The sequence below is a fragment of the Caretta caretta genome, chromosome 1 (assembly GCF_965140235.1).
Source record: "Caretta caretta isolate rCarCar2 chromosome 1, rCarCar1.hap1, whole genome shotgun sequence".
NCBI lineage: Eukaryota > Metazoa > Chordata > Testudines > Cheloniidae > Caretta > Caretta caretta.
The window spans coordinates 39,990,969-40,007,323 of NC_134206.1; the positions used below are offsets into that span (position 1 = coordinate 39,990,969).

The 16,355-nt window shown below is 47.0% G+C and overlaps 1 protein-coding gene across 5 annotated transcripts in view; it reads left to right on the forward strand.

Moving 5' to 3' along the window:
* RNF17 (ring finger protein 17) overlaps positions 1 to 16,355 on the forward strand; it is a 201,555-nt gene that overhangs the window by 151,958 nt on the left and 33,242 nt on the right. For all 5 annotated transcript variants that reach the window (XM_048844981.2, XM_075127255.1, XM_075127254.1 and 2 more), the window contains one exon: positions 8,636 to 8,716. In XM_048844981.2, coding sequence (XP_048700938.2) covers positions 8,636 to 8,716 — 81 coding nt within the window. The remainder of the gene's footprint in view (positions 1 to 8,635; positions 8,717 to 16,355) is intronic.

The window sequence follows — 16,355 nt, forward strand, 5'->3', positions numbered from 1 at the left end:
GCACTCCACTTGATACCAGCTGCCAACTAGACAATGAGCCATTGATCACTACCCGTTGAGCCCGACAATCTAGCCAGCTTTCTATCCACCTTCTAGTCCATTCATCTAGCCCATACTTCTTTAACTTGCTGGCAAGAATACTGTGGGAGACCATGTCAAAAGCTTTGCTAAAGTCAAGGAACAACACGTCCACTGCTTTCCCTTCATCCACAGAGCCAGTTATCTCGTCATAGAAGGCAATTAGATTAGTCAGGCATGCCTTGCCCTTGGTGAATCCATGCTGACTGTTCCTGATCACTTTCCTCTCCTCTAAGTGCTTCAGAATTGATTCCTTGAGGACCTGCTCCATGATTTTTCCAGGGACTGAGGTTAGGCTGACTGGCCTGTAGTTCCCAGGATCCTCCTTCTTCCCTTTTTTAAAGATGGGCACTACATTAGCCTTTTTCCAGTCGTCCGGGACCTCCCCCGATCGCCATGAGTTTTCAAAGATAATGGCCAATGGCTCTGCAATCACATCCGCCAACTCCTTTAGCACTGTCGGGTGCAACGCATCCGGCCCCATGGACTTGTGCACGTCCAGCTTTTCTAAATAGTCCCGAACCACTTCTTTCTCCACAGAGGGCTGGTCGCCTCCTCCCCATGCTGTGCTGCCCAGTGCAGTAGTGTGGGAGCTGACCTTGTTTGTGAAGACAGAGTCAAAAAAAGCATTGAGTACATTAGCTTTTTCCACATCCTCTGTCACTAGGTTGCCTCCCTCATTCAGTAAGGGGCCCACACTTTCCTTGACTTTCTTCTTGTTGCTAACATACCTGAAGAAACCCTTCTTGTTACTCTTAACATCTCTCGGTGGCTGCAACTGCAGGTGTGATTTGGCCTTCCTGATTTCACTCCTGCATTGCATGCCCGAGCAATATTTTTATACTCATCCCTGGTCATTTGTCCAATCTTCCACTTCTTGTAAGCTTCTTTTTTGTATTTAAGATCAGCAAGGATTTCACTGTTAAGCCAAGCTGGTCGCCTGCCATATTTACTATTCTTTCTACACATCGGGATGGTTTGTCCCTGTAACCTCAATAAGGATTCTTTAAAATACAGCCAGCTCTCCTGGACTCCTTTCCCCCTCATGTTATTCTCCCAGGGGATCTTGCCTATCAGCTCCCTGAGGGAGTCAGTCTGCTTTTCTGAAGTCCAGGGTCCGTATTCTGCTGCTTTCCTTTCTTCCTTGTGTCAGGATCCTGAACTTGACCATCTCATGGTCACTGCCTCCCAGGTTCCCATCCATTTTTGCTTCCCCTACTAATTCTTCCCTGTTTGTGAGCAGCAGGTCAAGAAGAGTTCTGCCCCTAGTTGGTTCCTCCAGTACTTGCACCAGGAAATTGTCCCCTACATTTTCCAAAAACTTCCTGGATTGTCTGTGCACCGCTGTGTTGCTCTCCCAGCAAATATCAGGTTGATTGAAGTCTCCCATGAGAACTAGGGCGTGCGATCTAGTAACTTCTGCGAGTTGCGAGAAGAAAGCCTCGTCCACCTCATCCCCTTGGTCCGGTGGTCTATAGCAGACTCCCACCACGACATCACCCTTGTTGTTCACACTTCTAAACTTAATCCAGAGACTGTCAGGTTTTTCTGCAGTTTCATACTTGAGCTCTGAGCAGTCATACTGCTCTCTTACATACAGTGCAACTCCCCCACCTTTTCTGCCGTGCCTGTCCTTCCTGAACAGCTTATATCCATCCATGACAGTACTCCAGTCATGTGAGTTATCCCACCAAGTCTCTGTTATTCCAATCACATCATAATTCCTTGACTGTGCCAGGACTTCCAGTTCTCCCTGCTTGTTTCCCAGGCTTCGTACATTTGTGTATAGGCACTTGAGATAACCTGCTGATCGCCCCTCTTTCTCAGTATGAGGCAGGAGCCCTCCCCTCTCACGCATTCCTGCTCATGCTTCCTCCCGGTATCCCACTTCCCCACTTACTGGAGGGCTTTGGTCTCCTTCCCCCGGTACATAGGCTGGGTTTGTTTAGTCTGGGGAAGAGAAGACTGAGGAGGGACAAGATAACAGTTTTCAACACATAAAAGGCTGTTACAAGGAGAGAGAAAAATTGTTCTCCTTAACCTCTGAGGATAGGACAAGAAGCAATGGGCTTAAATTGCAGCACGGAAGGTTTAGGTTGGACATTAGGAAAAAATTCCTCACTGTCAGGGTATTTAAGCACTGGAACTCCATCATTGGAGGTTTTTAAAAACAGATTAAACAAACACCTGTCAGGAATGGTCTAGTTATTACATAATCCTGCCTCAAGTGCAGGAGACTGGACTAAATGACCTGTTGAGGTCCCTTCCAGTCCTACACTTCTATGATTACTATCGTGGTATGACTCTTTTAACCTACTATAAACTCTCAGATTTAATTAATTTACTCCCACAAGAGAAAGTGTGAAGATTAAATCTTTTGATACAGAAGCCCAGTTAATCACCAGAACATCACTTTCAGTGTCTCTTGATGCTGCTGATACTGTATATTGTTCCATGGCATGTCATTGGTCATTTGAAGGGCATCCTGGCCATACAGTTCTGATATCCCAAAGAGGTACAGTTGACAGTGGAGGATCTTCTTTTTGAGGGCCCAGACCTTTTCAGCCCAAAAATTGATAGTGCCGTCTCATTAGCTGAAGATTCCTGGGCCACACTCCATTGTTTTGCAGCTTATACTTTGGCCTGTAAGAGGAAACATGGAGATCTCTCACCTGCTCTCAGCAAAGAATATCTATATGTTTTCTCTTTCCGCAGAGGACCTCAAAGCGCCGAAGAAAAAGGCAGCAGTTGCAGAAACAGACTTTGTCTGCTATTGCTTTGCCCCACTCTGCATCTGCAGCCAAACCACACTTGACCAGTTTAAAGGATCTGCACTCTTCCTTCCCCCTATTGTAATAGCCTTTTGTTTCTCAGGGAGTCACGAAACCTGATAACAAGCCAAAGGATCCTAGAGTTTCTCATTTGGCTATTCTCTACAGTTCCATACTACATGTATTCCCAGTCTTCCCTTCCCCATCCATTTTGAGGGACACCTCTCATGAAAGGCTGTTACAACTGGGGGTGGAGTCACTTCTACAGTTCCAAGACACACAACATATTCCTATCCTCTACAGAGGAAAAAGCTTTTATCTGAGGGTAGGGTGGCATCCAATTCTGAACTTGAAGGGACTCATCAGCACCTTCATCTGTTGCTTCAAGTTTAGGAGGGTAACACTGGCCTCTATAATTCATCTTCAGATTCACACAAATGGTTTGCGACTCTCAACCCACAGGATGCATACTTCTGCATGTTTCCATACATTGAGCATGCAGGAAGTAATTAAGATTTCAGGGGAGATAGAACCATTACCAATACAGAGTCCTTCTATTTAGTCTCTTTACAGCACAAAGTGTGTTCACCAAGGTTATAGCTGTCGATGCCTTCCAGAGAAGACCAGATATGTGTAAACTATTATACTTTGATATTTGACTCATTTGGGAAAAATTGCCTCAGCAGGCAGAGTTAAACTCTTTATTATCCTTGGTTTAAATAACAATTTAAAAAATCCCAGTTAAAAATACACTGAGGATAGAATACATAGGTACAGTGTTAGTCCCATGTTTTTGCTGAATATCTCTCCTCATTCATTACTCGTGGGCTAATGGAATTTGAAGGCACTCCATGGTTGCTTGAGGCTCGTAGGTTTTCTGCCTCCAGCAACGTAACAAATTGGTGGTTCAGTTTCTCCTGACCATGTTATTTTAAAACCTTTATTTTTATTAATTTTCATGCAGTTGCAATTTTTCCTCCTTTCCTGGATTGGGTTAAATAGCAGCATGGTAGTTTCAGCGATCTGGATCTGCTGCTGCAGTGCCTTCCTGCCAGACTCTTCTTTCCCTACTCAAGCATGGCAGAGCTGTCCTGCAAACACCTGGCTTCAATCTAAGCAGTGCTCTCTATGTGAGGCAACACATATAGACTCTACAAAGGGTGAATTACACCCTGTCTGTGGCAGCCAGCCAACCCTTGAACTGCTGGGGTATGGGGGCTCAGAGTTAAACCAGCATGTTGAGTTCCCACCTGGCCTGAGGAGTCATGACTCCAGTGCAGAAAAGCCCGATCAGGAGCTTGAGTTTTCAGAGAGAGAATCAAAGGATGAGCCGCAGCTCTCCGACTACCACAGGGGTAAGTCCTGCAAATTTCACAGAGTTCCCAAAAGGCAAAAACAAATGTGTCCTTCCCAAGGCAGTACTTAATATTGATAATGAACGGGGGTATAGGGATGTGAAAACCAAGGTTTAAACCTCTTTTCCTTTGCCTGCTCCCCTGGAGGGAGGTGTTTGCTGGGGCTTTTCTCCTACAGTCTCTCTCTGCGCTCTTTATCATGCTCACCACCCTTAGCCCCACCCTTCAGTATTTCTGGGCATGCAGACACACCAGTTCCTCCTCTGCAATCCTGCCTCAGTCTGCAGCCTAATGGGAATTGTGCCTATCTGGTTTTCAGCCCAACGACTCTCGGTCTGCCAGGAAAAGGAGCTCAGATTTCAGAAAGAAGTAGAATGGGAATTGTGCTTTCTGATCATCAATCATAAACCCTTGCTCTGAAAGGCGGGAAATGGATGTCCCTCTCTCCATCTCTCCCCTGTTCCACAGGCTAACTCCACATTAAAGCATTAGGAGCACTTCAGGTAGTCTGTGACCAAAACAGAGGCACACAACAAGTCTCTTCCCCATGAAGGTGCAATTATAGTGGGGTAAATGAGAAATCCCTTCCCACGTTAAAAATTATCCTGATTTACTGAGTAAAACCCCAAGTGGTACTAGGTTCCTCCTACGCTGCTTACTTGGGTGCTAGCCAGCCTGGAAGAGCAGGCAGGCAGCCTTTCAGGCTTCAAGGAACATGTAGCAAGCTTCTTCCATAACTGAGGTATACCAGTACCCTCCTATTGTGCTGCCCCCATGCCAGGATGAATTGTGTACTACCTCCCCCTGCAAACTGCCAGGGGAAAAGTACCCCACCCAATAACCTGGGAAAACTACACACCACCCATGGGCGCCTCTGAGAGGAATACTTCCCCACTCACAAGCACAGAGTCTGAGTGTAGAAAAGCAGCTTTTAAATGAAAGGAGAGAAGTCACCCAATATTAATTAGGGACAGTGGCACAAGCAGGATTCATAAACATAAAACTGTTAGCAGGACACCCACCCTAGAGTACATGGGGCAGTGCCTTCTGCCTCATGTTCTTGAGTTCTGCAACCAAAAGTTCCTTTACTGTGCCCCTCTTCGCTCCCTCACCACATATGCCCAAATATCAGTGAGTTTCAGTAGGAGTTAGGTGCTTAATTCTTTTAGGTGCCTTTGAAAATTCCAGCCTAATTGACTCAGTATCTTTCGTATGGAGGATTCTCTGCACCTTGAAGTCTTTAAACCATGATTTGAGGACTTCAGTGGTTTAGACATAGGTGGGAGGTTTATCGCAGGACTGGGTGGGTGAGATTCTGTGGCCTGCATTGTGCAGGAGGTCAGACTAGATGGTCATAATGGTCCCTTCTGACCTTAATATCTACGAATCTATCTATCCCACTCACAGTGGTTTTCCTTGGTCAGTGAGGACCCAGGGTTCAGAGGTGCATTTGTGTGAGTTCATCTCCCTTCCGGGGAAGAAGGCACCTTGCTTGCTGCAACTTCTGAACACTTGCTCTGGCTGGCCACCCTGCCAGATGCTCATTCTGCTGGCCGCCTCACCACTATTGCTGGCCACTCCTGCTGGCTGCCCCTCAGTCACCTGCTGCTGCTACCTGCCTCTCTGCTCATCAGTCTCTTTGTGTTTCTGTCCAGCCTGCAAAGAGCTAAAAATCACTATCTACCACAAGTGATTTTAGTTCTGATTGAGCATTTAAAATAACAAAGAGACTCCTAATGAAGCCTATTTAGCTTTCTTTGAACAATGGGGAGGAACAGGTTAAACTAGCCCCAGCTTCGCCCTGCCAGTACTGCTTTGGCACGTTCCTGGACCTCTGTGACCACACCGCTGCAGCTGCCAGTGTGGCCGGATCTGCTGTCCAAGAACCACAACAGTCTGCTGCATCTGATGGGTTGGCTGCTCCATGGTTGAATGTGGAAGAGCAGGAGTGCTTGGCCAGTGCCCAGCAGGTCCTGTTGGGTATCAGAAAGACCTCCATCTGGGTTACCTACCTGGCCAAATGGAAATGGTTCACGTGCTGGGCCTCAGACCAGCATTTCCAGCACAAGCAAGCCTCGCTGTAGTCCATCTTGGACTACCTTCTGCATCTCAAGATCCAGGGCCTGTCTCTTTTATCAGTTAAGGTCCAATTTGCCACTATCTCAGCCTTCCACCCTCCATTCCAGGGCAGGTCAGTCTTCGCTCATGACATGACAGTCTGGTTTTTGAAAGGTCTGGAGTGAAAGGGTCTTTATCCCCACATCCGTGGCCCCATCCCTTCTTGGAACCTGCATCTCCTGCTACTGTGGCTCATGGGTCTCCCCTTTGAGCTTTGGATTCCTGCTCTCTTCTACTCTCCTGGAAGATCTCATTCATCGTGCTGATAACATCTGCTCGCAGGGTCTCTGAGATCAGGGCACTTACCTCGGAGCTGCCCTATACGGTGTTTTTCAAGGACAAGGTCCAGCTGCGTCCGCACCTGGCTTTCCTGCCCAAGGTTGTTCAGTTTCATACAAACCAGGACATATACTTACCTGTCTTCTTTCCAAAACCTCAGAAGTCAGAAGAGGAGCACAAATTACACTCCTTGGACGTCAGGAGAGTGCTAGCCTTTTACATCGAAAGGACCAAGCTGTTCCATAATTCAACGCAGTTATTTGTCATGGTGGCAGACAGGATGAAGGGTCTTCCAGTGTCCACCCAGAGAATTTCATCATGGATCACTGCCTACATCCATTTCCATTGTGATCTGGTGAAAGTGCCTCCACCAGCAGTTGTAACCGCCTGCTCAACTAGGGCGCAAGCCTCGGAAGCAGCCTTCCTGACCCAAGTGCCTATTCAAAATATCTGCAGAGCCAATACCTGGTCACCCATCCACAGGTTTACATCTCATTACACACTTACCCAGCAGGCCCGAGACGACGTTGGCTTCAGTAAAGCACTGTTGCAAGCCGCACAACCGTGAATTCTAAGCCCACCTCCATGGATACTGCTTGTGAGTCGCCTAGAATGGAATCGACATGAGCAAGTACTCGAAGAAAAAAGGATTACCTTTTTTTCGTAATTATTCTGTAAGGAAGAAGTTACTTACATTATAGTAACTGGAATATTTTGAGATGTGTTGTCCACATGTAGTCCATGATCCATCTTCCTTCCCTGCTGCTATGGAATCCTATAAAACCTGGATTCCACAGTGGAGAAGTAACTGAGTGGCAATTGGGCCTACTGTCACGTTAATGCCCTTGGTACAGGAGCATGAAAATACATAGGGAACGTGTGCCACCCTAACGTATACTGCTGGTCAAAAGACTACGATCTTGTGTGACTGGGGTGCATGCACTCCAACAGTAGACTAGATATGGACAGCACATCCCTAAGAACTCCAGTTACTGTAAGGTAGAGGTAACTTTTTTAATAACCTGTTCCTACAACGTACAGATAGGCAGCAATACAAATATGTAGGGAAAACATTCACAAATGGCTTTTTATTAGGTTTAAAAAGAAAATTTTGCATTTTGAATGGTCTCTGCATCTCATGACTGCAGAATATACAGTATTCTGTAGAATTTAGCACTACTGTGCCAAGGAATTCAGGTCCAGTTTGCCACTATGGACTAAAAGATATAGCCAGCTGTTTGACTGCATTTGTGGTTAATTGTTAAAAATTGTTCAGGAGACCAAATAATTGAACTTATTCAACTTTATTGTTTAAAGACAAAACAATATAATACAAAAAGGAGGACATACCTACCCTCCTTCTGGGAAGCAGTTTTTAGATTGCTACACGTTCAGCTTACCCAGAAGGTGTGCTTCAAAGGTACACGTTTCAGCTAGTAATATTTATAGTATGGTTTTACAAGTTACAAAACTCTTTACACATCATTTAAAGTTTAATCTACTAGTTTGTGCCATCTTTGTCCTTGTAACCTCCCTATGGTTTCCCATACCTCGTTCTGAAAAAGTTGATGAGCCATGTAAGTAGTTCCTAACTGTACTTGGTACAAAGTATTCATGCAGCTTTGCTTTGATAAATATTCAGTTTTCTAATGCCAAAGCTAAATTCAGCTTTGCAAAGTGTTACGGGATGCGTGACGTGGGTGGAAAGAATTGTGGGAAGCGTATAATTCATTCATTTAACATAACTTCCCATTCCACTTATGTATAATGTATAATATATTAATACCATGTACATAATTACTATTAATATGATGTATGCTACAACTAACATATGGGTACTGGCTAATACCACATAGTACAAGAATTCTTAACTGTAGGAGATGAGTCAAATAAGTCTTGGGTTTTATTAGGTAGACATTTGTATTATAGAATATTGTGGTGAAAATACATACTTGGTATACATGATATAGTGCACTGTGCTTGTTGATCTTTATAGTGTTTGAGTTTTTTATGTTTTTCCCTCTCACTAACTAGGTTGGAAATTTTTGGCAGCAGGATGCAGTAGAACTCCTTCAAGAACTACTGACAAAGAGAATTGTTGAAATACATCTTCTGGTAACTTAACTTATGTTCAGACATAAGGAATAAAACTCTAAATGTTTTTTTTCCTTTAATGTATATTAGGCATAGTTGATGGCAGGAATAAAACTAGTTGCTTTTCCTGAACAAAATAACTCCTACCTGGCTCAGGATATATAGTTGTCACAGGTAGCATAATGACAGCACATTACATGATTTCTGCTTTAACTTTGACTCATGCTACAATTTTTAGGCCTTAAATGTTAGTTTTTAAAGGTACCAAAGTGTATTTGTGTGGCTGTTACCATTGTGACTTATGAGTCCTTTGTACCCTCATGTACCAACATTAGAACCCCTCCTTAACTCATGAGTAAGGCAATGATTCTGTCACGGAGGTCACGGATTCCATGACTTTTCGCGATCTCCACGACAGCTGCAGGGGCCCCAGGGCCAGCCACACTGGCTGCTGCTGGAACGGCACTGGGGCCAGCTGCACCAGCTGCTGCTTGGGAGCACCTGAACAGCAGCCGGTGTGACTGGCCCCAGAGAGAGCTGGAGCAGTGGTCCTGGGGGCAGCCCCAGGGAGCGCCCAAGCAGCAGCAGGTGCGACTAGCCCCGGGGAGTGCCGGAGTAGCAGTCCTGGGGGCTGCGCTGGGGCCAGCTGGACCGGCCACTGTTGGAGTGGCCTCAGGACCAGCCGCTTGGGCAGTCCCTGGGGCTAGCCACACCAGCTGCTGCTTGTGTGGTCCTGGGCAGCTGGCCCCGGGGTGTGCCTGAAAAGCAGACTGCAGCTGGCCCTGGGGAGCGCCTGAGCAGCAGTCCTGGGGGCTGCCCCGGGGTGGGCTGCTGCTGGAGTGGCCCCAGGGCCAGCCACTTGGGGAGCGCCCAAGAAGTGAACCATGTGGCTGACCCCAGGGAGCGCCCAAGGAGTGGTCCCAGGGATGGCTGGAGCAGCAGCCCTGGGGGCAGCCCTGGAGGCCATCAGGAGAGCAGGCCTGGGGTCCTTGGAGCTCCGGGTGCAGTCAGCCCCTACCACTGGAGTAGGGTGCCCCCAGAGCAATGGGGCCCCAGGAACAGAGACTTAGTCATGGGTATTTTTAGTAAAATTCATGGACAGGTCACGGGCCATGAATTTTTTTGTTGCCAATGACCTGTCCATGACTTTTACTAAAAATACCCATGTCTAAATCTTAGCCTTACTCATCAGTTAATGTTAAGATTAAATGTTGTCTTGCTTAAATGTATTTTTAATACTATTTGAAAAATTAAACACATTGGCATTTCAAATCACTTGTGATGTACTTAGGCATCTTAAAAATTGAGAAGTAAGAGTAAAATGCTGGCTCATTCTCAGACGGGGGCAATGTCTGGATGCCATGGCTTGGTGGATATTTGCACACACAGAGCTAGACCTTTGTTGGAGGGAAGGAGGCCATATTTTCAATGCTGCCATCCCAACAGCAGACAGAGGTAGAATCCATGTTGGTTTCCTAATTTGCTTTCACATGTATACTGCCAACTCTATCAATGTGTAATAGGGGTTAGGCTATTGTGGTGTTTGAAGGAACCACAACTTTGAATTCTTCTTTGAGTGATGGTCCCTATATGTATTCCAAATGTGAGTGCGCATGCGCGCCATGAGCCGGAAGTTTTCAGCAGCTGTTCCATTGACCCGCATGTGTGTCATACATTTGCCTCGTGCTCCAGGTGATGTTATAAGAGGCTGTGCGGGGCGACACTCCATCAGTTCCTTCTTACCGCCACATGGTCGGAGTCGGAATTCTCTTTCTTCTGTGCTCGTAGCCTTCTACAAGAACACTTTGTGCTTTGTATATAGTTAGCTTGTTTAGTCTTAGTTGTGTAAATAGTTTCATAGTGTAGTTGGTCTTGGCCCGCCCCGACTTTATTGAGGGACTATGCCCCACATTCCAGGGTTCAAAAACTGTGCATTGTGCCCTTGCTCATTCTCATTCTAGTGAGCGACTAGAATCACCACTACTTGTACTGCTTCGGGGAGGTGCATTGCGCTGCAAGATGTTCAAGTCCTTTCCAGCTTGTCTTGCCACTCCAGAAGTTCCTAATGGGAAAGACACTCTGGCCACATGGCCAACAGAACCAGTGGTGCACCACCCTTCGCTGGTGGTGAGTGCCCCACCTGCCACCCAGATCCGATTGTGCCACCAGTGCAGGACAAGCCCAAAGGTGAGGGTCGTAAGCGCTCTCATGGGCATCGCGGCAGGTCCCTGTCACGGATTGCCATGAAGTACAGTGTTTCCTCCACGAGCCATGCTAGGTCAGTGAGACATCGCATGCGGAGCCCATTGTGCCACTTCCTAAGCTCCCCCATTCTGGGGGTAAAGCTAAGAGGAAAAGATGTCCCAGTACCTCCAACTGCCACACCAGCTGTGCGCAGACACAGCCCTCCACAGCATGCACCTCCTTCGTGATTGGAGTGCCCACACGTCACACTGCACATTCCATGCTCCTGCAGTCCGAGAGATGTCCCCTGGATCTCTGGGCATGTCAAGCCTTTGCTCCCAATGGCACACCTAAACCTGTCATATCCACCCTTTCTGCTGCTCTTGGTACTGCAGCCCCCATCTGCCAGATTCACTGCTTCTCTTGGTACAGAGATGGCTGCTGGCAGTTGCTCATGAACTGCCCACACGGATGGCTCCATCGCTACCGGAGGTCTCTTCAGATTTGGAGGACTATTTGGCAGAGGAATTGTCATTCTTCTTCTACTAGTGTCCCTATGTGTGCTCCACTGCAGGTGTGCTTGCATCCCTGTGCTGCTGAAAAGAGAACTTCAGTAGCAGTGTCCGTTGGGCCTGCACATGTGCTGCCTCTCCTCGTGCTGCGCCCCGAGGCTAGCCAGCATGCAGAGGCTAACACTCCTCAGTTCCTTCTCAACTGCTCCTGGCTAGAGAGAGAGCCTTTAGCAGTCCATTAAGACTATTGTCTCAATCAACTTACCTATAATTAGTTAGTCTCCTAGTTATAGTTCTATTTGTAGTTTTTCCCTTTTCTTCAATTTATCCTTGAAATAAAAAAAAACTTTATTTTTCTTCCCACCCTTTCCCCCAATGGGGTATGCCCAGCTCACGGGACTTCAAGAAGTGCCTCGCTTGTAAAGAGGCAATCCCTGATCGTGGATAAGAACTCTCAGTGCATTCGCTGCCTCGGGGAAGGCCACATACAACAGAAGTGTGGTCTTTGCCAACAGCTCTGGCCATGATCCAGCAAAGACAGAGCTCCGCCAGAAGATTATCTTCATAGAGGCAGTTCTCCAACCACAGTCACATGGTAGATGTGAGTCTTCCCCACAGTCTTTTACATCTAAGGGCTGTGGGTCGAAGAAGCAAGCTGCAGCCCCCTCTCACAAATCTTGTAAGAAAATCATGGGAACCCCCCATAGCAAGCCCCGAGATAACTGCAAGCAGTCACCATCTCACTTGGTACCTTCGACAGTGAGGCATCTCAGTCCGCCGCTCATGGAAACCGCCTGTAATTGGTACCACTGACAGGCCCATGGACTCATGGGCTCAAGTATCAAATCATCGGCACTGAAGGACAGGAGTAAGTACTCCTCTAAAAAGACGTTCTTGGTACGTGAACCTGCATCGGTATCCAACTGGCATACTGTGCTCAACTGGCACAGGAGGGACCGGTGCTGACAAGTCTCCCTGGCGCCACCACAGATGCTAGGACCACTGGTACAGACGGAACTCCACAATGCAAAAGACGTCCACATGCCAGGTGCACCAGAGTCCCTCCTCTCTATACCGAGACCTTTGCACCAAGCCTCTGCCAAGCATGAGAAATATCCCCACTGTCATACCATACCCCTCCACTTTCCAGCAACAGTTCAGACAGCAAGCCAGAAGAGGGAGTATGATAGTATTTCTCCCAAGCTCCATATGGTGCTCACTACCAACAGACCTCAAGGTTATACCCACAGATGTCCCCACCACCACCATCCTGGTGTGGCCACCCATGGGTGCCATCACCAGGCTCTATGCCACCCCCACCATATGCTGCCAAATTGGGACCCTTGAGCAGCACACTGCTAACATGCCTCTCAAGCTCCGAGCCTTGCCTGAGAATCCTCGAGAGGCGCTCCCTTGGCCATACCATCAAGGACTTCAGAACTCCTCAAGACTTCAAGGAACAGGAAGCAGGTACCGAGGAGGAAGTGATTCCAAGGATGACCACCACCACCACCACCTCCTCCTCCTCTCCAGACAAAGCCATCATGTCTTCACCATTTTTGGCAGATGACTTTCATCTCTTTCAGGAACTGGCAAAGAGAGTGGCAGACACTCTCCTGATTCCATTGGAGAAAGTCATGGGTACCCACCATCAACTCCTTAATGTCCTCCATTCTTTGGCCTCCTCAAAGTTCGCCCTCCTGATTAATGAGGCCATTTTAGACCCAGCAAAGACTGTATGGCAAACCCTGACATCAATAGCCCCAACCTACAAGCAAGTGGGCAAAAAATACTATGTCCCTGCTAAGGAATCGGAATTCCTTTTCTCCCAACCGCCACCCAACTCCACCATGGTAGATGCTGTCAACTCTTGTCTGACATCCTCCTTACACAGTATTTTTTCCAGACAAGGTTATGCTCAGACCACATGTAATATTCATTCCTAAGGTAACTTCTCACTTTCACGTGAATCAGTTGATTCACCTTCCATTCTACCCCAAGTCTCACCAAAACAACAGAGAGGCTATATTACATATCCTAGATGTCAGGAGAGCCCTGGCCTTCTACCTGGACAGGACAAAGGCTTTCAGGAAGTCCCCTAGGCTTTTTCTCTCCACAACAGAAAGATCCAGGGGCTCAGCAATATCACCCCAGACTTTCCAAGTGGGTCTCAAACTGAATCAGACATTGTTACCAAGTTCATAATGTGACCCCTCCAGATGCCATTCATACACACTTCACAAAGTCAATCTCCTCATCCATTGCCTTCCTCAAGGATGTCCCTATCTCAAAGATCTGTAGAGCGGTGATGTGGATGTCAGTCCACAATCTTGCAAAAACACTCTGCAATTATTGGGGACTCCGCCTCCAATGCCATCTTCAGCTCCACAATGCTGTCATTTGTAACAGACCTGACTCTGAAGTCCCAATCCTCCAGAAGTGATAAATGATCTGGAGGATGGTGTAGATTGCACTCTCAGCAAATTTGCGGATGATACTAAACTGGGAGGAGTGATAGATACGTTGGAGGGGAGGGATAGGATATAGAAGGACCTAGACAAATTGGAGGATTGGGCCAAAAGAAATCTGATGAGGTTCAATAAGGATAAGTGCAGGGTCCTGCACTTAGGACGGAAGAATCCAATGCACTGCTCCAGACTAGGGGCCGAATGGCTAGGCAGCAGTTCTGCGGAAAAGGACCTAGGGGTGACAGTGGATGAGAAGCTGGATATGAGTCAGCAGTGTGCCCTTGTTGCCAAGAAGGCCAATGGCATTTTGGGATGTATAAGTAGGGGCATAGTGAGCAGATCGAGGGACGTGATCGTTCCCCTCTATTCGACATTGGTGAGGCCTCATCTGGAGTACTGTGTCCAGTTTTGGGCCCCACACTACAAGAAGGATATGGATAAATTGGAGAGAGTCCAGCGAAGGGCAACAAAAATGATTAGGGGTCTAGAACACATGAGTTATGAGGAGAGGCTGAGGGAGCTGGGATTGTTTAGTCTGCAGAAGAGAAGAATGAGGGGGGATTTGATAGCTGCTTTCAACTACAGAAAGGGGGTTCCAAAGAGGATGGATCTAGACTGTTCTCAGTGGTACCAGGTGACAGAACAAGGAGTAATGGTCCCAAGTTACAGTGTGGGGGGGGGGGTTACGTTGGATATTAGGAAAAACTTTTTCACTAGGAGGGTGGTGAAGCACTGGAATGGGTTACCTAGGGAGGTGGTGGAATCTCCTTCCTTAGAGGTTTTTAAGGTCAGGCTTGACAAAGCCCTGGCTGGGATGATTTAGTTGGCGATTAGCCCTGCTTTGAGCCGGGGGTTGGACTAGATGACCTCCTGAGGTCCCTTCCAACCCTGATATTCTATGATTCTATGATCAATCACAAGTGGGAGCTACACGATCCCACTATCTGCTTCATCTGCCATGCCTGGGGCACCCTTCACTGGGACTTGTTCACCACTCACAAAAAACACAAGTTTCCCCTCTACTGCTCCTGGGGGCACCACGGAGTGCAATTCCCAGGGCAATGTTCTCCTCATTCTGTGGCGGGACGGTCTCTGCTATGCCTTCCCCCTCCCCCATTCCCCTCCTTCCCGAAATACTGCACAGGATCTGCTGCAATTGAGCCACAGCCCTACTGATAGCTCTGTTTTGCTCTGACCATTCTGGTTTCCAAACCTACTTACTCTCCGCCCGCTCCTCACGCTGCCGGACCTCCTCACCGAGCACCAGGGCAGAGTTCAACATCTCAGCGCAGGCCCGCTTCGCCTCACAGCATAGTTTTTGGATGGGACTCACATGTAAACAATGTCTGCTTGACATCAGTACATCACATACTTAAACAGCAGACAAGAACATAATGGCCATACTGGATCAGACCAAAGGTCCATCTAGTCCAGTATCCTGTTTTCCAACAATGGCCAATGCCAGGTACTTCAGAGGGAATTTAACAGAACAGGTAATCATCAAGTGATCCATCCCCTGTCGCCCATTCCCAGCTTCTGGCAAACAGAGGCTAAGGACACCATCCCAGCCCGTCCTGGCTAATAACCACTATTCTCCATGAATTTATCTAGTTCTTTTTTGAACTCTGTTATAGTCTTGGCCTTCACAACATCCTCTGGCAAAGAGTTCCACAGATTGACTGAGCGTTGTGTGAAGAAATAATTCCTTTGGTTTGTTTTAAACCTGCAGCCTATTAATTTCATTTGGTGATCCCAGGCTCTTGTGCTATGAGAAGGAGTAAATAACACTTACTTACTTTCTCCACACCAGTCATGATTTTATAGACCTCTATCAAATCCCCCCCCCTTAGTTGTCTCTTTTCCAATCTGAAAAGTCCCAGTCTTATTAATCTCTCCTCGTATGGAAGATGTTCAATATCCCTGATCATTTCCCCCCCCCCCCTTTTAACTACCTTTTCCAATTCCAGTATCGCTCTTTTTGAGATGGGGTGACCACTGCATGCAGTATTCAAGATGTGGGCGTATCGTGGATTTATATAGAGGCAACATATTTTCTGTCTTACCATCTATCACTTTCTTAATGATTCCCAACATTCTGTTAACTTTTTTGACTGCCGCTGCATATTCAGTGGGTGTTCCCAGAGAGCTATCCACAATGACTCCAAGATCTCTTTCTTGAGTGGTAACAGCTAATTTTGACCCCCCATCATTGTATATGTATAGTTGGGATTTTTTTCCAATGTTTATTACTTTGCATTTATCAACATTGGAAATTCATCTACCATTTTGTTGCCCAGTAACCCAGTTTTGTGAGATCCCTTTGTAACTCTTCACAGTCTGTTTTGCACTTAACTATCTTGAGTAGTTTTGAATCATCTGCAAATTTTGCCACCTCCTGTTTACCTCTTTTTCCAGATTGTTTATAAATATGTTGAACAGTACTGGTCCCAGAACAGACCCCTGCGGGACACCACTTTTTACTTCTCTCCATTCTGA